The 22007-nt window shown below is 38.7% G+C and overlaps 2 protein-coding genes across 2 annotated transcripts; both read right to left on the bottom strand.

The window, feature by feature from the left end:
- Nucleotides 1–419: 419 nt before the first annotated feature.
- Nucleotides 420–10433, bottom strand: vps26a (VPS26, retromer complex component A). The gene is made up of 9 exons (XM_085763492.1): nt 10358–10433; nt 8894–9043; nt 8344–8419; nt 5322–5478; nt 4495–4659; nt 4268–4374; nt 3932–4033; nt 3715–3824; nt 420–2991 (listed from the first exon to the last, which is right to left on the bottom strand). The coding sequence occupies exons 1-9, from the start codon at nt 10358–10360 to the stop codon at nt 2875–2877; spliced, it is 987 nt and encodes a 328-aa protein (XP_085619618.1). The 5' UTR covers nt 10361–10433; the 3' UTR covers nt 420–2874.
- An 879-nt stretch (nt 10434–11312) lies between these two features.
- srgn (serglycin) lies at nt 11313–18411 on the bottom strand. Its single transcript, XM_085763396.1, has 4 exons — nt 18251–18411; nt 16408–16549; nt 12304–12527; nt 11313–12218 (listed from the first exon to the last, which is right to left on the bottom strand). Exons 1-4 carry the CDS (start codon nt 18303–18305, stop codon nt 12124–12126), a joined length of 516 nt encoding a protein of 171 aa, XP_085619522.1. The 5' UTR covers nt 18306–18411; the 3' UTR covers nt 11313–12123.
- Between the last annotated feature and the right edge of the window lie 3596 nt (nt 18412–22007).

Here is a 22007-nt window from a genome sequence, read left to right as displayed (position 1 = left end):
ATTGGTAAATAATAATTCAACAGATTGAACCAATGCATTGAGTGGTTTTGAATGTCCACTGTGAAGAAAACATATTTCAGACTGATGGCATCATCTGAATTGATATTAAAGTTGAGCTTCCAACTGTCTTGTTGTCTTTTACTAACATACAGTGAAATGTACTCGTTCACAATAGGGAATCAAACTGAACTCTTCCGACATTGTTTTTAAAGAGTGTTGCTCACAAGATTTTCAGTATAAATTTGCTTTATTCACTATTCATTTAAGCTATATATTTGGGTTTGGTGTATATACACACACATCATACACATATCATATCATACACACACCCGCACACAAACGCACACACACACACATTGATGACATGATTAAACATTGTGTGGAGATTAACATGCAGTAGATAAGACAAGGGCAGAGAGTTTTGGCATTTAAGTGTTTCTTCATTACCTTGACAGGTATTTAAAGTACACCAAACACACCCTACCTGTACAGTGTTCAGAAAGACAGAAAATATATCCGACAGGCAGAGAGAAACAAAGCGTTACTTGCAAATAAATTACATTGTTCCCAGACAAAGAGGGAGACCAAAATGCAAGTTCAACACTTGTGTGAAGGAACAAAGAAAAAAAAAAAAGAGGAGTAGTAGAGCTGGGTATTCAGACATATGGGGAAAGAAACATTATATGGCAGCATGACTTGCACATTAAAGAGACAAAAAGCAATATAATATTGTACTTGGCAAGTCCAATTAAAATAGGTAGTGATATATATAAATGACAGTATAATTTCCATTACAGACAGAGGAGATCTCTGAGGTGAACTTGTCCTTGAGTGATGTTTCATTTCAGCTTCCATGCCCCTTTGAACAAAGTTAAGCATTGGAGGGAAAAGTGCAAAACTGGCCACAGACCTTACACACAGGACTGGCAAGGTCACCAAACTGTGTGTGTGTGTATGAGATTGTGTTTTTAAAGCAGGGTCTGAGCATCACAGTGGAACATTGTACTGCATTACTTCCAGTGCTTACAACAGCAGACATGAGCCGTTCATTACATCAGGTTCCTTAAACCAAAACAAGAGGAACAGAAAAAAAAAAGAAAAACAACAGACACACCCTCTGAAAAATCGAATGAAAGTGACAAGAACAGTGGCTCTAACCATCTGCAGACCACGAATAGCATTGCTTCATTATTCCACTGAATCATTCAATCAGTCATGTGGTGATGACAGAAAAAAAAGTAACCTTTGAATTTCAGAGATTGACCGTTGTGTATGTGTTACGCTGACTGACCGATGTGGTCATAGTGAGCTCTGTACAGAAACTTCAAGGTTCAATTCACTTAAATTACCAATAAACATATTTACTATAAGCCAAATTAAATGTGCAGACATTTTAACAGATCTCTGTAAGGTTTCCTCCTCTACCACGATAAAATAGAAGTTAGTGAATTTTCACCAGTTCAGCCCAAAGCACTGAAATTCAATTCTGCTGTTCGACCATCGTAACGTTTGAATTTTGGTGAGCTGGCCCTTAAAATGATTGTGAACAACAAACAACAACTGGTTTCCATTCTTCAATGTTAGTCTTAAATAAACAGCACCATAAAATTCAAACAAAATGCAGCATGCTAGAGAGACACATGTTGAAATTCGGAGGCAAACCTGTAACAAAGTCCCAAACCCCATCAGTGAAAACTGCATCAAATATTCATCTTAACAAGAGATTAAAAAGTTGTACTGAGCTCATGAACCTTTAACAAGAAGAGAACCTGAACATATGATGCTTTTAGAGCTGAAATAACTAGTCAAGAAGCAGTCGGTTAAATCACCTGGCAACCGTTTTGATGATTGATAAACTGTTTTGTTTTTTTTCTGTTGCGTAATTTTTGGGATTGTAGACTGATGGCTGTGGATGTCACTTTGAGCACAAGTACCAAGGTGACATTTTATAGACTAAACTAATTAAATTAAATGAAAATGAAAAGAATGATTAGCTGCAGCCTTATATGATTTTAAATTATTCTAATAATTGTATGGAATAAATTACATTGTCCATGTTGAATCAGATCTTTTTCCTTGTATGAAATGAAAAGTTGACTGGAACAGGAAACATGTAGTCGAACAATCCAGCCACATTTGAGGGTGAATTACAGGATTAGATTTATGTTAAATTCAGTAAAGTAAAGACATTTTACAGCATTCTGTGGACTGTTGAAACGTATCTAACAAAAACAGCAAGATGGATGAAGGAGAGCACAGTGGCGTAACCGTATCTCAAACTCAAGTATTGTATATAAACCTCTCATCAACTCATATCTCAGCATCTTAAATACCTGCAAGCCTATCCAAATTTTGAGAAACGGTCATTTTGTAGGAGGTTCGGGATGGAGGATGTCAGAGAATGTCCTGGGGAAGTGGAAGTGCTGGCAACATTATGCAACCAAAAGAAGCTGCGGTGGAGATCAGTGATGTGGTGATCGTGTGTCGCCATCTCCTCTTTTCCATCGTTTTTTCCTGTCTCAATACGCACTCGACAAACTGTATGGTTTCACTTGTGTGTGCGTTCTCAGTCTGAGGCGTCATGATCAAAGAGACCACCTCACCGTTCTTTACTTGGGTTGGTTTGTTTTGCACTCTTGCTTCGACAATAAGCATTCAGCAGCAGGCCTGTGCACCTGTATGTGAGTGTGTTTCAGTCCTGGGGGGAGACAGTGATGGTGGTAGGACAGCTCGCATGGGGAGGAGGGGGGGGGGCCTGAAAATATGTTATGTGTAGTCATGTATACAGACATTTCTGAGTCCAGGGAGATAGTGGGGCAGCCTGTGTCTGTCTGTGGGGCAGTCTGTGTGTATATTCAGTTCATAGCGTTGTCCTCACATCTCCGGCTGCTCCGCACTAACTGGCTGGTTTCGGGGCTCGGGCGACTCGTAGCGTTGATGGAAGTTTCTTTTCCTCATCTTCTCGGGGGCTTTTCTCCACAAAACAATCTCCTACACACGGAGGCAAAGGGATTAATGCAGGGAAACAATACATAAGATACAATACGCTCAAGGTTGCAACATTAATTTTTATAAATATTGTAAATCATATGTTGTTAACATTCAAGTTTGCTTATAAGTAAATTTCCCTTTCCCTTTACTATCTTCCTTATTTATTACTATCTACTGCCACCAACTGTTGATCAACAGAACAGCGTAAAACCAACAAAAGCTGCCCATGTGGTGTGGATCCTTGTGCACATGTACTTAATAAAACACCACTGTAATCAACTCTGAGCTCTATCTCAGAAAACACATGGCAAGCACAGAAATGAATGCTACAAATTACAGAATATAAAAATATGTAAGTAAGTAGCAAGCAATATATCCACATATAATTTTTATATCTATAAATATAGTTTTATTTACAGCCTAACTGAAAGAGTGATCCATTTAAGTGATCTGTGTGTTATCTCATTGTAATCAACAACTTTAATGGAGACTAAATAGACTAAACTAAATCAGTGCCATTACAATTACGGTATGAATTTGTATGGAAATAAAAATTAACCATATTTCAGTCTTTACTTGGAAAGATCAGAGGCAAGATATGATGTAAACAAGACTTAAAGCCCAGTTTGATACAGACACAACTTGGCTCAGTGTGCTGCAGAAACATACAGATATTACTTCACTGATGTAGGATGCTACTGCTCAGTGTGCAAGTGTGTTTACCTGCTGTTTAAAGTATCTTCTGTCCTCCTCATCCACAAGAACCAGATTAAGGAAGTAGCGCACAGAGAACTTCTTGTTGACATCCCTCATGGTGGGCGTCAGGTCATATCCTGTAAGATAAGACAGGATCATGTCATTCACACTCAGTGAAAATAAATGTCTAATGTAGTGATATGAGGTTATATCACGTCAGCTGGTGAGAGGGAGGAGCTCTCACCTGCCAGGAACAGTCTGATGGGGATCGATTCTCCTTTAACTGGAGCTCCATCCATGATCTCATACTTTGCAACCGTCTCTGTCTCAGTGGTAGTGCTGGGACCTAAAAATGAGGACAAACAGCTTTAGTAAGTGAGCAGGTTAGAATAAGTGGAGCACGGCCGACAGAAGTGTCTCTGCTCTTACCGGTGCCAAACTAGTCTTATGAAGAGTAAACTGCAGCAATTTACTGCTACAAAACCTCAAATGTAAGCTACAGGTCCATACACACTCATTACTCACATGTCTGGCATTTAATTTAGTTTATTTTTAAGACACGGTTACTCTGGATACTTACCAATGCCTGTCATCTCCTTCTTGATGAGCTGTAATTCCATGTGTTGGATCTTGATCCTGACCAGCAGGAAGTAGATCTTCCCAACAATCACATCCTTCAGGTGGTACCTGGCAGAGAGACACATAAAGAAGAAGCTGCTCAGACTCACAAAGTCTTCCTTGAAATTGAGGTTTTCTATGGCAGCAAAAACAGCTTCAGCAGAAAAGTTAAAACAATATTGATCTCACTTGGATTTATTGTATTCAAACTCGATGTGGAGACAGTCTTCTATTCCAACTTCCATCTTGATCGAGTTGTTGACATCTGGGTAGGTGGCTAACTGGTGGACAATTAACTCGTATTCCTTCACTAAGTCAGACAGTCGACGAACTATTGTCACCCTGAGGAAATACCTACAGGAAAAACACACAGACACAGCAAGCTGAGAACAGAGAAGCTTTAAGACCAAGGCCAAAACAATGCAGAACATGCTGTTCTAATTAACCACTGCATTGGTCTACATGAAAACAGGCCTAAAGTTCTGCTGGTATTATTATTTTTTTGTATATAGTATTATTTCACAAGTATTAGTACATTTTTTCCCCATACCATTCATTCAACTTTTGTCAGAATTTCACTGTTTTTAAGATATGCTATTGATAATAAGGTCGCAACTAACAATTACTGTAGTTGTCTATCAATAAATAAATAAATACATTATAAGTAATAAAATAATAAAAATAATGCATCCTTTTGTTATCAATATAGTCCCTATAAATCAAATAATAATACTATGATATTGATATTATAATTGTAATCTCACCACAATTGATACCTGTACCAGTAACAGCAGTATATTAATTGATCTTCCTACCCCCCAGTGTATTAATGGACAGACAGAACTAGAAAAGGCTGCATGTGGTTTGCGGTCCGAAGGCTGAACCTGGATACTTAATATCAAAGTTCCTGCCTGTCCAAAAGCTAATGAGTTCACGGTCACATGCAAGACACACACATTAATAATACAACAGATGCTCCACATTGCCTCATGTCAAAGTGCACTGTGTGTGTATACCTTAGCCTGACATTCGCTCCAGTGTAGGACTCGTAGGGCTTCTCCACCTGCATGAACTCAAAGTCGTAGCTTCTGTTCTGGGTGAGTTCTCCGGGCAAAGCCAACTCTTTCACCAAGTCCACAAACTCATGGGTGTTACTCTTATCAGAGAACAGCTCTGAAATACAGCAGAGTGGAGTTGTTTAGGGCTGGGGGAGGTCTGGCTGGTGCCAATGGCGTAGGTTTATCATTTTATTATAGACATATGTACCCTTGAGGAAGCAAACCTATCTTTGTCATGGTTTCCCAATTGGTGACATAGTTAGGCCAAATGTATTCTAAAGTTATGTCAACCTATCTGTACCATACGGCAGTAACGGACTCATAGAGGTCCAATGGTTGGAACATAATCATTGCAATGATGCCCCTCCATTAGCCAAATGTTTTCCAGGGGGTTTGGGGTAGCTCAAACCTAAATAATTTGACTGTGGTGGGCTGCCCTGACCCTTCCCTGTTTGGACCTGTTTCACGCGAGGCCTGTGTTTTTTTTTTCTTTTTTTTTTTTTTTTTTTTCGGAGAGCCTGTGTGTTTATTCCATGTTATTTTTTTTTTTTTTTTAACTTTCTTTTTAATTTTTAATTTACATTGACAGCAAGACAAGCTCATCAGAAAAACAACACAAATGTACAGCCTTCCGCTGTCGCGAACACAACATACACCACAAAATAATACTACATAATATAATAAGAACCAAAAACACAAAAGACAGGAAAAAGAAAGGAAAAGAAAAAAGAAAAAAAAAAAAAAAAAAAGGGGTGTGTGTGTGGGGGTGTTGTCTTAATTTACACCAACACTTATTATTGAAGGCCACTCGCATCCAAAAAACATACTCAGGGGGGTCCACTCTTTAACAAATTCATCTAAGGTTCCTTGCACCACATGAGATAGTCTTTCATAAGGAACAATTGATAACAGTTTCTCATACCACATTGCTAACGTAGGCGGGTGCTCGTCAAGCCAAGCATGCAAAATTGACAGACGTGCGGCATACAACATAATATTCAACAATTTACCCGTTTGACCAGACAAAGACAAAAGATCGATACCAAGAATACACTGTTTAGGATCCATTACCATTTTTATGCCAAGAAACTTCTCTATCTCTGTTTGGACAGTAGACCAGAATATTTTAATCAATGGACATGACCACATTAAATGAAAATAAGTGCCTGGTTGTTTTTGACACTTCTTGCATGCTACCGAACATGAGTCATCATATTTACTACGTATTTCAGGAGTCACATGCAGTTTGTTAATTATCTTATATTGTACTTCATGTGATTTGTCTGATCTAGTAATTTTCTTGGCATTATTTAACACCTTACGCCAGGTCTGGTCATCTAGGTGAGCACCAAAGTCTTTTTCCCAACTATTTTTGATATTAATTATAGTCCCATCATTCGTAAGCAGCTGATCGTATATATAAGTAATCACTTTTTTATTAATTGTTGCTGCTTTCATGATGAGACTATCAAGAATATTCAGCTTACTACCACTTTTGTAATATGAAATTGAGTTTAAATAACTCCTCATTTGTAAGTAACGATAAAATTGAGTTCGAGAAAGCTTAAACTCTTCTTTTTTTTTTCTTATGTGGCTGTGACTGGGTGAAGAAACTATGAGAGAAGAGAAGTCAGGTGTTGTGGAGGGGTAGAAAAGCAGCTTACGTTGCTCTGACGCTATGAATGATATAGATATGTGGTGACTTTTTTCTTTTGGCTTTCTGATGTGACCACAATCCACACAGTTCTCTGCAGGCAAGCTAGAAGCCTTTTCAAATATTTGTAGCGTAGTTTCGTTTCATTTTATGTAGTAAGCCGTATGTGGCAGAAGTAAGGCTGATTGATGTGTGAGCAGTGAAATCTTTTGATGGGATTTATGTGAGTAACTTATTTTTTTCTTGGTCATGTCTGGAATAACACAGTTGCTGAAGAATTTATTTGCCATTTTGCTCTGTGGCAGAAAAAATGTAGCTGAAGAACGTCTTTCCAATATTTCTATTTGGTCAGAAAATCTCTAAATAAAGTGTAAAAAAACAACAACAGCTCTCTTCTGTCTTGTCATGTAGTGCTATAGGCTTCATTTTTATCATCATCTCTCCTCTTGCCATAAGGCTTATATCAAGTAGGAGTGCACTCGTGAGTTTGCAAGAAAAATTATTTTGTAGTCATTTCAGCACCACCATAGATTAGACAGCTCCTCCCCTACAGTCTGATGCAATGCTGATTGTTACACACACTGACCTGCGGGCTGTTGTTCAGAGAGTCAGAGCTGTGGTCTTGACTCTAAGTATTCTTGATCTCTTTACTTTTCCAATACAATAGCCCAAGTCATTTCATTGTAAAATCCAACACACTGTTGGTAAAAGTTTATATAGACCACATAGTGTGGGTGTGCGTGTGCGACGCCTTATAACTAGTAACATGCGTGTAGGGCCCGTCATTATATCTCACAATGGGGACCGTGATTCGGTTGCTACACTGCTGGATGAGCTAAAAAAAAACAGTGTAGACTTTTAAAAAAAAAGGAAACTTTGTCCTAAACTTCAAACAGATTTCCGTCATCTGGATTCACTTGTCCTTCAGCACACTGCTCTCACCCCCTCCCTCCCTCCCTCCCTCCCTCCCTCCCTCCTTAGCGTCAATACAGTTGGATGAGGTTCAGCTCTACTACTGCAGGCTGCGCATGACGACCACATGCTCCGTTAAACCTTTGAGTCACGTGAGGAAATCCTATTGTTGAAAAGTAGGTTTCCAGCAATAAAACACGATGCATTCAATGAGCACCTCTGATTTTTCACAGAGCTAATTTCATAAGGAAATTTTGATGTTTGGACTGTTTAACAGAATATACACATCTGTAGTATCCTATTTACAACAAACAAAATAAATGGTTATTTTAGCAAAGTATCATATTTATAAATATTTGTCATCAGCAAGATAGAGTGAGAACAGAGGAAATATGATAAATGCACCATGCTCACCTATCTGTCCAACAAACTCGATGCGGATGCCCTGATGCTCAAGTCGCTTTCCTCCCTGCTTCACATTTAGATTCACCTGGAAAAGAAAGAGTTGATGAACCAAAAAGCATGACAGCACAGTCATACTTTTAACATTGTCACCAATTTACATCTATATTTTACTATACGTTTCTTTGACAAAGAAAGACTGGGGTATATTCTCTTTGTAGGCCATAAAGAATATGTATCTCTACCGGGGCCTATTGCTTCTCACATTACATATCGCTCGTACTAAAATACACATTTTTGCCCAGCCCATCAGTTGAAAATTACCAGTATAATATTAAATACACAGTGTTACTTAATAAAGCTGACAGATCTCTACATTCATACAAATTCAGAGCACAAACATCAAAACAATGTTAGTTTCCCACAGAACCCAGGTAAAGAGAAAATCCCAAAATAGACAGCGCATATTATGTAAACAGAGTTAATACATAAAAAAAAAAATCATACTCTAGGCTATGTGTGCAGAATTCCCTTATTAAAACAGGTCTGCTCTCTGCTTTACCTTTCCAGACACAGACTCTCCATCGTAGAACATGTAGTGTTTTTCCACTTTCCCATCTTCTGTCTTCAGCTCAGCTGTCTTTCTGCTCTCTGCATCGTTCAGCAGTACGTCTATTTCACATACCGGCCCAAACAAACCTCCTAGGAAACTCTGAAAAAACAATGCACATGATAGACGACATGGTTTTACATACTAGCTGGTGGATCTGTATAATAATTTGGCAAAGCGTTTATTAACAGTACATGTGATGGAAGAAAAGGTCCCTTTTTATATTAATCATTAAGTGCATGAACTGTATGACGCTGAATGACAGTTAAAACTTTTGCATTTCCAACACTGAAAATTAAGATTTATAGGACAACTGGGGCTAAAAATGGCACATGACTCTCAGGATCTAAGCTGCTGAAATACGAAATCACAGTTTTTAATTACTGGGTAGATTTTGCAAACTGCCACTGCAGTGAAGCGGATACTTATATCATTTATAACCACATGAATCCATTAGAAACAGAGTTGAATTCAACTACGTTTGTTGACACACAACACCACTGACACTGGTGTTACTTGGGTGTGTCCTTGACACAGTCATATTCTGTGGTTTTCATCATATAAATCTCATTCACTTCACTTCCTAGTCCTACTCTGTGTCCATTACCCAGTGAGAAAGAAAAACAACATCTGCAGTGCTATGTCCATACTAACACAACCATGCATCTCAGCTACAAGGCGGCCACATTATTTCCCAATGAGCTGGCAGCAAAGTCACAAACACATGCTCCAACAAGCAGCAGCAGCAGCAGCAGCAGATCCGGAGAAACGAGCCCAATCATCAAGATGTCAGGTGAGACCAGTCACTGGCTGGAAACGACTGGGATGCTTCAATTCATCACGTCCCAAGAAGCAGCAGAGGCACTTACACTTAAAGAAATACATCATAGTACCACAATAACACTATATCAAAGTCAGTAGCAGTTCGATAGTTAGGACATTCATTAACAAATTAAACTGTGTCCAACTTGAATATCTTTGAAAACAACAACATAAATAGATTTATACAAGTTTAAGATGTTGTTGCTGCAATTGAACAGCAACAATACAACTTTAACTAAGCAGCAACATAAGCTAACGCCCGCATGTAGTTTAGCCCACTTATAGCTCTAAATCGTTAAAATAAATAAGCTAATTTTGACGCAGCTATAAGCAAATTTCCACTTTTAGTAAGTAGCTACTGTTATTAGCCACAAGCAGAGCTGCTGCCAACCAACTGGGGCCTCGTACGTTACTGATGCTAACACAGCTACGTTACCCTTCCTGTCAGCTTTACATGATTAACCAGCTGCTGTCAGCCCAAACTGCAGGCCCGTGTTAATATCAGACTTTTTCTTTTTCTTTTTTTCTAAGGGATAAACACTCCAGTTCACTTCGGTGTAGTCTGTACACACGATGCTTGTTTTAACAACTCACCATCTCGGCCGTGTAGACAGTCCAAGCTAACAGCTAGCCTCGCTCCGTGTAGCCAGTCCGCCTGAACCAGGAGGTAGAACCGAGCAGAGCCGTCATGTGACCCGGGTCATGTGTGCGTGTGGCCCGGGGTGGGGTGGGGAGGGAGACACTGTACACCGATTAGTACAGGATCATGGGACACAGGCACACTTATTATCACTTTTTATCTTTATCTTTTATCTTTAAAAAAAATGCTTTAGTTAGTATAGTTTCCCCACCCCCCATTATTTCATAATAACCTGAAATTATATTGACTTTTGTGTTGCTGTTGCCCTACAGTAAAACCAGTAGGCTATTCCAATCTATCTAAACGTTTTAAAGTAATAGAGGAAGTCCATGTATTATTATTATTTATTTATTTAGCCCAAGAGTTCTGGTTTAAACATTAAACTATACAATTCTTCGGTGCAATAAACCAGCTCACTATGGCCTGTACAATGAAGCAGCTTATTTTATCACCTCAACAGAGATTTATTTATTGTATGCTTATATTTTCTTTTGTATATAGCCCACTGTTAAGATGGGGAGAGGGGGAGGGGCAAATTTTTGGGTTTATTCTTGTAGTTTTTAATTTTTGTAATTTGGTAATATTTAACTTTGTACATTTTGTAATATTTAATTTGTAATTTATCTTACATTGTTGTATTGTATTATTCTGCTATAATATTCTTCACCTTTGTACACTGGAGCGCTGTGACGAAAGAATTTCCCGCAAGCTATTAATAAAGTAGCCTATTCTATTCTATTCTATTCTATTTTTCTAGAAAATTATATATTATCAATCAAAAACATACAATAGGCCTATGTGTTGTACTTGTTAGCACTCAAGTATGGTTTACAGAAAAGACATGATATTCAGTAGCAGAACAGAAAACAGAGTAGTCAGGATACAGTAAACGGAAAACACTCCTGAATACTGTTGTTATAAATCCTTTATTAATATAAGTATATCAAATGCAAATTAGACAACACAGAGCATGTTGAAATGTATGCATGTGCATAATACATGTTGTATATGTTCCAGCTCACAGTGGTTAAGATTGCATTAATCTATTCCTGAGGGGTTTGGGCGAGCAAGAGTCTCTTGTTCAACCTTGCAGACCAGAAGTTCCCAAGATTGGCTGCACGACCCTCCTGGGTAAGTGTAAAGTGTCATAACATTTGAGACAAATGGGATCAAATAATATAAATAAGTCTTTGTTTGTTTGTGTGTGTGCCCTTAAGGAGCACATGGCCCAAAACACAACACAATGTCCACAATCCCCACAATGAGTAATGCATGGACAACAGCATCATTTTATTGCACTTGTATTTACAAATGTTTGAAAGCAAATTTCAAATTTTATATTAAACAGCATCTCAGGGAAACAAAAAAAAGTCACTATGTATATGAACTGAATTACAGTGTATGCGTTTGTGTTATATGTGTGGACTGTTTGACAGATACTTTTACATTGTTTACAGTTGTTGAGGATTTTTTATTTTTTATTCCCATCTAACAATACAATATGACCTTTATCGGTCTCTGAGTAAGCACATTTTTCCACCACCAGGTGGTGATGCAATGTTGGCTTTACTATTGAGTGGGCAAGGTGGAAATAAAATAGATTTTAGCCGTGTGTGTGTGTGTGTGTGTGTGTGTGTGTGTGTGTGTGTGTGTGTGTGTGTGTGTGTGTGTGTGTGTGTGTGTGTGTGTGTGTGTCTCTTTCAGTGAGAGGGTGTTGGGTCTACAGCTGCAGAAGGTGGTCGTCTCTCAGGTCCTGCTCTGCTGGTTTTGCAGACCTGCTGGGGAACAACCGCCTCAGACCTCTCAGATCTTCACCTAAAAATAAGGACAGGTCAGTTCACATAGGGAATAAAAAAGGGGGGTGGGTTACATTAAGTTGGGAGTTAGAAACTAAAATTACCAGTCTTTAGGTCCATGTCTGTCTCTCCAGAGCCTGTCTCACTTGCAGCTGCAGTGGCCTGGTCCTCCATGAATCCAAATCCAGATCCCTCATAAGCACCAGAACCTTCTTCGGCTGGGAAAAGCTCTGGGGACATCGTCTCTTCACCGTTCTCCTCCTCCATATCCTCCTCCATCTCTTCCTCCTCCATCGGTGGACTGTCATCCTCCACAGGCTCTGCCTCTCTGGAAACAGGAAAAGAGTCAGGCATTGAGAAATGTTGTGGGGTTTGGCAGATTAACTGTTTGTGTTAACTCATGTGACATTTTCATTTGCATGATATACAACAACAAATTAATGCACCTTCTCAAACTTAGCTATTTGCTGTATTTAAACTGGGATTTCAGCTCTGAAGATCTCACCAAAATTACTTGAAATAAAAATTCATCTGAATTAAGTTTTTCCTCAAAAAGTAACAACATACCATACTATACTACTACTGCTACAACTACTACTTCATCATTTAAAACCAAGAACAAGCTGCAAGATGCCTCCTGCTTCACAAGCGTACAGTCCATTCTTAGCAGTACAAAGTTTCCACATTGCACTTGTGTAAGCTTTTAGTTCCTCTGTGTGTTAACCTTGTTTAAGGTGGCACAGAGAAACTTTCACCATTAAGTCACATCACTCCGCACACTTTCAGAAACAATTAGCCACGATAACACATTAGTGGGTGAAGGTGGACTTTATGGGTGTTGTTATGTTCATGTTTTTCCAGGCTAATGCTTCTATTCATGTTGAAGCTATCGCTGCGAAACAGGGCTTTTTTTCTCTTTTCTTTTTGACTTTGAAACAGTTAGCAGAGGCAGGTAGCGGTGATATAAAAAAGAAAATACATGACTAGGACGATGTCTAGAAAGATGGTGTCACTAGGTTAAAGATAAAGACTGTGCGAAAACGTATGTGGGAGGACAACAGGTGTGATTGTTTTCACACTTCTCTTTCTACATCTGTCTGACGATTCACATTCATTTAACATGTTTATTGGTTCATAGTTTTATTTCAATATAGCTCAGTTTAACTTCAACAAGCAATAGTCACCCATTAATAGTTTTTAGGATAACATGTTAACTTATCAATCTCTGAGGCTCCTCTGATAAAGCCTCATGACCTGCAACTAGTTTTAAAATAAAGAAACAAAAGTCAAAGAAGCCAAGTGAATGTCTTAGTTTTTAAGGTATTCAGCACTTTCAGAAACAGCTTAAACTTAACCTGAGTCGTTGACAATATTTAGACAGACTTTCTTTTGAAGGTTGTTGAAATAATTGTAAAGGAAGAAATCCCATTTTAACTACTCAGATACAGTGTCCTTACATGTAATCTGGTACTTCTCAAACTCGTGTGCTGCATTTGCAGACATAAAACAATAGACCAGAAGCAGCGGCCCACCAGGCGTCACAGCCCACTTCCTCTCAACACTTCCCTCTGACTTCCTGTACAAGGCGCGCTACAAAAAATAGGGCTTGTACTGAGGCCCTGGTGTTTCCAAACTAGCTCAAAGTGATAAAGGAGGCCGAAAAAGAGTCGCATACTAACAACACAGACCTTCTATAAAACAAATATCCACTTTCTTTTACTCTGTCTCTAACCATCCAGACTTGTCACCTGCTCGTGTCGGCATTTTGTGGCTTTCAGGCTCAACAATCCTTGTTCATTTACAGCATTATCTGTTCAAGTCTCACAAACATCTCAGTACGTTTTCAGATGGACTTCATCTTTTTGGTCAAATCAAATACGGGGAGGCTCAGGGGAGATATGTACGTATTTCAACACACCCAAGACACTGTGTGATTTCCTCGGATCTGATTGAGAAAGAACTGAATATGATTTGAGGAATTCATTTCTGAAAACTTTCCCTCTTTGAAAATAAAACATCATTAACTGATATGATCAAAATCAGTTAAGAGGAACTCTAAAAGAGGAAACTGAGGGCTAAGACCTAGACTGTGATACCGTCTCGGCAGTCACATGCATTAAAACATCTTTTACACAAACCATATGCCACACGCACACACACAAACCCATGAACACACACGCTTCCTAACCAGCTCATTACTTCCAGAAGTTCACTGTTTTGAAGTTCATCTAAATGGAACGATCTGGACCAAGAGTCTAAATAAACAGGATGATCTGAATTCCTCTTTGATTCAGCATGACAATATGTCTCCTATACCTTCACAACTTGTACGTCTTCTTAAAGAAGACATAGATGAGTTTTGTTTTTATGCAGTAATTGAAACTGACGAAGTTGGGAAATAAAACATTTTGTCTATGGTGGCTGTGAGATGTGTATGTTCCCTTAAGACACAGAGTAACTTCTGAGCTCCTTCCTACTAGATATCAAAAGAACAGAAATATGGTCAGCTTTAACAACAGGAAATCGCAGGCTGCTGCTTTGACACACAAACAAATGAACTGAAATGGTTAGAAGTGTCTAAGAATGCTTTACTATTTAAGGCAGAAAGATGAAAATATGTGTCTCTGAACAAAATAGTAATGGAGATTTATTTATGATGTCAAACTACTGTAGCATGAAGCTTGTGTTGACAGCTCCATGGTCCTGAAAGATACGAGTTGTGCTGAATGCAATCTATTTCCTTCAGTTTCTATGAAAACTTACCATGAAAAATAGACTTAATTTTTAAAATATGAAGTGAATGTGACTCACTCCCTCAAGCATTTGCCTAAGGATACTCCTATTGGGATTAAAGTTAAGATCTCTGCAACTATTTATTAAAATTAATTAAGAACTGTCTTCATTCACAATCTTTTTTCTTCTTTTAAAACACAAAGGAGGCAACTTTTGCATGTTAGAGCTAAGTCACCAGCAGAAACAATGTAAAGCACCGTATAAGTCTGGTCATGTTAAAACTTAGATGCCATCTTTGCATGAACTACTGAGCTAGCATTAATTTCAAAAGTAAAACTGCATAGGTGCTTTATCTGCACGTCGTGAAGCAGAGTAAGAATGAACCCTGCAAGAGACATAAAAGTGAGTCATGCAGCGAGTGAATTTGCACCCACATCGTTCACATACCATCACATCATGGTATCTCTGGCTGTCTCTGCAAGATGCCTCGAAACAAATACACTCCCTCTTTACTTTAGTTTACAGTACACAGCGCGTCAGTATGCCTCCACAAAGCACTCTAAACTGACCAGTCCCTTTCCCACAGACCAGCATTAAGAGGAAATATATGTGAGTTCATATATTGATATTCATGGCCAAAAGTAAGTTTTCATTATCATTTCTCTTTACAGCTTATTTAATTTCAAAAATGTTGAAAGTATAGTTCAGATTTCAGCACATTACCACTCTAATTTCATCATCTTTCTCATTATACATCTTTTCATGACATCCATATAAAAATCGAGTTTAAATAATTTAATGATAATAAAATCAGAATGAACTGACATAATCTGGATGATATCATCCCTTTTTTGCTGAGAAACTATCAACATTTCTCAGTGTCATTCCTAACTACTAGGGAGTGAAGCAAAACTGGCCACAGATCAACGTTTACTGCTTTAACTTTTAGAAACCTCTAACTCTGTGTTCTGGGACAATGTGAAATAGACAAAGAGCTCCTCTGGTCTATTCCAGCTCTAACTACCCTGCTCTCTTTCTTTTTCTCTTTCCTTCTCTTTCTCTCGCTTCCTCTCTCTGTTGTCCCCTCTGTCTCCCTCCACGCTGACTCCTATTTTGGCTTTTCTTGGCCATCTACCTCACACTTACACATTCTCTCTCAAACACAGAGGTACACCCAGATAGAGGCCGTGCTGCTGGAGTTGTGTTGACCAAAAGTGAGAGATCCAAAGCAGAATCGGCATTTCTATATTTAAAGTCTGCATTTATCTGACAGTTAGTATACTACACTATCACAGAGTTGGTTGATTTGCTTTGTTTTGCCTTTCTGGGCTCAATTCAACATTGAAGTGAACATGCTGCCACTGTAAGACACACTCATCTTTCTTACTCTGAGCAACTCACAGAGAAAATAAACCATTACTTCCCAAGCTTAATGTGCACTCTCTTAGAAATATCCACAACACATGGGTACATACAGATACTGTGCAGCTGATGCAGGCAGTTTGGCTGGTAAGTCTGGATTCCACTCCATCTCTGGACCTTGGTGAGTCACACAGTTGGCCTGGTCACCCACAGGGTTACATCTCACAAACTTGTACGAAGCAGTCCTCGGTGCGCCTGGGGGGAGAGAAACAGGGTCATTGATGTTCACTTTTTTTTGTCGTGTTGTTTTTTTTTACGCAACAATTCACTTCAGTCAGTTTTCTTGAGCAACATCTGGTTGCTCATCTGGATCAGTTCAGAGCCATAATTAAGGTTTACTAGTTCCATGTTTGGAGAGTTACAGGAGATTACAACATTATTCTGCAACAGGTTAATGTAACAGGCGGTCAGAGCTTCTCATTCTCCTCAGTAATGTGTTACAATATCAAAACTTTTTCAAGAGACTGCAAAGGAAATTGATTATGGAGGGTATCTGGTGCTGTGTAAAGAAACTAAACTGCAAAAGGAAACTAAATCAATAAATATCATGACAGTCAAAAACAACAAGTAAAAATTAACAATAGGAATATTGCACTTATTAAGGAGGCTAATGGAGCACTTTAATGCCAACGAAAATAACTTTCGCTAGTTGCATTAGTCGCACATCACACATTTGTACAAATCCTTTATCAAGTTCTATTTCCTGTTTTGTCTACACTGTGTACTGTTGCTTTCGCCTTCTGTCTCCTTCATCACAAAACCAGCTTCAAGTGTAGAGTCTGTGCTGCTCTTCCATCATGTGAAGCGGCCATCTGGTTGTTTTCTTCTACTGGTTTTGGCTCATTGTCTCACTGTAGAATGAACCCTGACCAACCGCTTTGCCTTCCTTTGCTGCTTGTGTTTTTCTCATCATTCTGATTGCAATATACAATACGCCACAGTAGCAACAACTTCCTGCTGTGCATTATTGTCTTAAAAATGAGTGCGTACTAGAGACAGACCCCAGACAGACAATTTTGTAAGTGATGTAAGTGATGAAAAATCTAATTCAGGGCAACTTGTTTGAACTGTTTGCATTACAGTAACTTTAAAGGCATCCACTTCCATTAGCGCATAAAAAGTGCAAGTCGACCAAATTCTTATTGATTGAAAATTATGATTTTTCAGTTTTTGGTGATCCTATCTTTATTATCCCCTGATGGTAGCCTGTTGCAAAAGAAACTGAAAAAAGGGTGTTTTCTAAAACTTCAAAAATATTGTTGTTATTCTTTTAACCTGTACCAAAGTTTCCCTTCGTCATCTCCTCCCACTACATCAACAAAAGGACATTAACCTCCCTATGTCATGGTTGAGAGTCCAAAAAACCCCTTTACATGTACAAAGCTTTCAACAAGGCACATCGAAACTTAATTCGGAACTGAAACGCCTTTGCTCTTTCTGGTTCAATCTGAAAGAAGGCAGGACTTTTTCCAGATATTTCCCCCCCTTGAGAAGCTGAACCTTCAGTCAACCTCAGAAGAAAGAACAATGACCTGCTGTGTGATTTTAGATGTTTTGAAGGTTTGGGTTTTTGACAATCTGTTCCAGGAGTATAGCTACAGGTGTGAGGATGTTGAGCTGCCATCAGCCCAACTAAACTACTAGGACACACAGTTCTGAGGTTGGAGTTGTATGAGTCAGAAGCTGTCGGGAATAACTATATGATGACACAAGAGTCAAATAGGCATACAATAACAACCCCTGGTTACTACTGGTCATTCAGATGGGTGGAGTCTATAGGAGCACAGTTTGACTTTTGTGTCAGCTATTCTGTATGAAATAATAACCTGAGTAAAAAGTAATCTACTACTACCTGTACCTCAAAAACACACACTACCATGAACAGTCCGGACTTACCCTTTCCGTTATGTAAGGCGAGGCAGGAGATGGCGAGGAGCAGAAGCAGCTTCATCCTCAAAATGCGTCTCTGATAATAAAAATATATATAGATAATACCGTGAATATGAAGGATCTCCTTTCACAAAGCGTGCACGTCTTTACGCGGGGAAGAAGATACTGACTGTGAAGTATCTGAGAGTCAAACTCCCCCTAGAAGAGCTCAGCCCTCAGAGTGCGTCACGGTTTCCTGAAGTCTTCTGGTGTAGAAAGTGCTGAACATCCTCAGTGGAAACTTTTGCGTTAGCTGACTCTAAATATCCGATATCAACTCCCGAGTTTGCGTAACAGCGCATTTGGGCCGAGGAAATACCAGAAGATAGCGGTTTAAGATTCAATCTGTATGTTTTTTTTATATAATGAAGGAAGAGGAAATTTGTTTTAATTGGCCGCGAAAAGAAAACGACAGTGTTTTTCAGAGTTTGTCTGCTTGCAGCTAAATTCACTTCAGACCTATTCACTTTATTCAGCTCGTGCATAAAGCTGATTCCCCGCTGAAAAAAAGCAGGTAATTCACTGAGGCTGTGGATGAACCCGGTGTGGGCGTCACTGCAGCCCCCTCTCCTGAGATACCTGCTGTATAACAAATTATAGCTCAGTGACCTCACTCAGTTGTTTCTCTCATCATAAGCCACTGGACTGCATGCTTTTGTGTGTCTGTGCCTATTTTTCATTGTATGTTTCATTTGTGTTTTTTCATATTCCTGTAAATTATAGGCTATAGCTCATATGACTGTGTTTGTTGGCCCTTTAATGTAATAAAACATTTATATTGTAGGTACCTTGAATATTCTCCAATACATTGCACTTGCTTGCATTTATTTGGCAGCCACAGCTTAGTTAGCCTATGTGTCATTTTGAAAATATGCTTTATACATGGAATATTTGGCCAACTTTGATAAACTTCCTAAATCGTTTTTTTTTTGTCCTGAAATGATGAACTCCAATCAATGATATAGATTAATATAAAACTCTAAATTTTGACTTTTAAATATTTAAATATTCACATACTGTAAAGATCTAAATAGCTCCTCCATTGTTAGTGTTTGTACTTCTGCCTGTGATGTCAGACTCTGCCAGTAAACACAAGTCCAGACATTTCAAGTGTGGACACCTGGTACGGCGCCTCAGGCAGTTAAAGCATATTTATAAGATTAACTGCATTGATCATTGCTCAGAAGTAAGTTGCCCCTGGGCTGATATGAGCTGGCAAAAGTAGGACTTTAAAGAGGTGTGGTGTTTTGACAAATTTTGCAAATGTGATGTAATATGTGCCTGTAGTTTTAGGGAAGCGTTCAAGGGTGGGACTGATATCAGGATAGAGTAAGAAGAAGCATTTACGGTGTATAGAGGAGTTGCAAATAGTCACTGAATAGTAATCAGTGAGCACTAGAAAACACGTGCAAGGCTGGGCCTGTTGGTCAAGTTCTTCTCAGTCATCAATAATGTTATGCTGCATTTATTTATGTAGTCTATCACAGTCTTGCATAAACTGTGAGCTGCAGTGATAAGGTGTATCACAAGGTTTGCTTGTGTTAAATGCAAAAAGTGCATAGAAAATATCACAGTATAGCCTATTGGGTATTTTCTTTCCCAAAAAAATTATTGATTGAAATTATTGTAACATTTCTAAATTGAATGAACCAGTTTTTTGTTTTCAAGTTTGACCTTGACATTTTTATTTACACATTTTAAAACGAATTTCTCTCTATTTTCTCAAAGGAGGTTGAAAAAAAAAACAGATTAAATGTGAAAAAAAGTTCTGCTGTTTCATTGGCCTTTTATGTCGATACATCAACAGCCATGATAGCGTGAGTTTTGTGGTTCGATGTGCATTTCACTGGTATCCGTTAGTAGTGATGAGAGCAACTTAGCTGATAAAGTCTGAGGTTTTTGTGACTGTGAGTTTATTCTTGCATCACAGCATCTGACTGCACCTCTTAACGTTTATCAGAGGTTATAGTGATAATCTTTCCCTACACACCACACCCTAACACGTTTGAATAGAAACATTGATTAAAGGCTGGATTCTCATCACTTATAAATTATCATTAAATATTGGGCTATTTCTCCATCGTTCATCATGTCAGTACTTTCTGTGTCGTGTGGAACTTGAAAAAGTAGTACAACCACAGTATGTCAGCTAACAAACTGTGGTCTGTGATGTTTAGGTGTTTTTTTTAACAGTTTGACCCATTCACACTGTGTGTGTGTGTCCTTATACGTGTGTGTGTGGTTTTTTTTTTGGTTTTTTTGTAGGTGTGTGTGCCCATGTGTGTGTGCGTGCGTGTGTACATGTTACCGTCAGCACTCTGACAAATATTTGTTGAGTTCTTGTCCTATTGTGAACTGAATAGTGCATTCCTCCCTTTCACTGTTTAGTTGCTGTGATGGTGTGTCCTCTTCTTCTGCCAACATGTGACTTTTTCATGCCTATTCCTTGTCTGTCAGACAAGAAGAGAAGAAGACAGACAGAGAGAGAGAGAGAGAGAGAGGACTATTTATTTCAGCTGACACATCAGTACGATGCTGTGAAGGAAGTGGTGAGATCAGTTGCTATCATTTTCCTGCAGGAAATGACACACTAGCCTGCCCAACCTCGCCTCCACACACACACACACACATACACACACACACACATACACACACATACTGGAAGTGACATATTTATGAAGCAATACCCACTTACATACACCACTGCACTCGTAGCTCTTCTCCAGCTGATGCTCCTACTGTCTCCTCCACAGTACTCAATACTTGAGCAATTAAAAGGCCTATACCACTTTCACAATCACTGATATATCCCATTATGTCTGATATAAACATGTTTACCTGCTGCAGCTATGTTCCCGCCTCTATAAAAGTCTGTTTTTATAGCCAGCTTGGTTTCTATTCCCACGCCTGTCACATTATGTGGGATTCAAGTCTATTGTCTGAGCAACCAGAGTTTATGGGAGTAGAGACAGCACTTCGCCGCTCTCAGAAACACAGTCGACACACACACACACACACACACACAGTCGTTAACATATATGCAAACACTATCACCAATCACCAGTCTGGGCAAAGAACTAGTTGGTACTCCACAGGGAACATTGGCAGTGACTGATAACCACAATAAACTAACGTCAGCAGTGTTTCTGTAAAGAAGTAAATGTAAGAGTTGATGTATTTGGGCTATAGATGCATCTACTCATTGGATTTTCTCAGAACTGTGGATCAGAAAGTTTTTTTGCCTGACCATACTTTTTGGTTATACTTCCCGTTTATTGAAACATCACAATTTCATGTGAAACTGTGCAGAGAACCACAATATGAACTTGAGTTATTATTGGTAATTGATATACACATATGCACAATATATGAATATGAACTAAATATGTTGCAGTAGGCTGTCTCTGACCAGTTCTCATTAGTTTGTGTGGTGAGCAGCTATGTCCATACACATTTCAACAAGCGTCGGGAAAGTTACTCGGAACATTAATTGAGATTAAAACAGGAATTTTAGGTTTCTCTTCTCTGAAATAGTTCCTGTTGCAATATAGCCCATAGTTTTTCTATAGTTTTTATAACAATTTATGTCACAGTCAGTATGTTGAATTGTGTATGTATGTGTAATGTGAGTCCACTTGAATATACGTGTAATGTTTTAAGAAGAACCTATTGAAGTCTAAATTCTTAACAAGGTGTTGGAACAACATTCATCCAAACTATATAT

The sequence above is a fragment of the Trachurus japonicus genome, chromosome 3 (genome assembly GCF_045865225.1).
Source record: "Trachurus japonicus isolate A0001 chromosome 3, Traja_1.0".
Classification (NCBI taxonomy): Eukaryota; Metazoa; Chordata; class Actinopteri; order Carangiformes; family Carangidae; genus Trachurus; species Trachurus japonicus.
Note: the sequence above shows the minus strand (reverse complement) of the source record. Positions and strands in the feature narration are given on the sequence as shown.

Excerpts from the sequence above, each read along its gene's own strand:
- srgn (XM_085763396.1), bottom strand. The coding sequence starts at position 18,305 with ATGAAGCTGCTTCTGCTCCTCGCCATCTCCTGCCTCGCCTTACATAAC. Across the intron at positions 16,550-18,250 it reads CGCCTTACATAACGGAAAGG|GCGCACCGAGGACTGCTTCG; the intron begins GTAAGTCCGGAC and ends CTCTCCCCCCAG. Across the intron at positions 12,528-16,407 it reads GCATCAGCTGCACAGTATCT|AGAGGCAGAGCCTGTGGAGG; the intron begins GTATGTACCCAT and ends TCCTGTTTCCAG.
- vps26a (XM_085763492.1), bottom strand. Across the intron at positions 4,660-5,321 it reads GGAGCGAATGTCAGGCTAAG|GTATTTCCTCAGGGTGACAA; the intron begins GTATACACACAC and ends TTTTTCCTGTAG. Across the intron at positions 4,375-4,494 it reads TTTGAATACAATAAATCCAA|GTACCACCTGAAGGATGTGA; the intron begins GTGAGATCAATA and ends TCTCTCTGCCAG.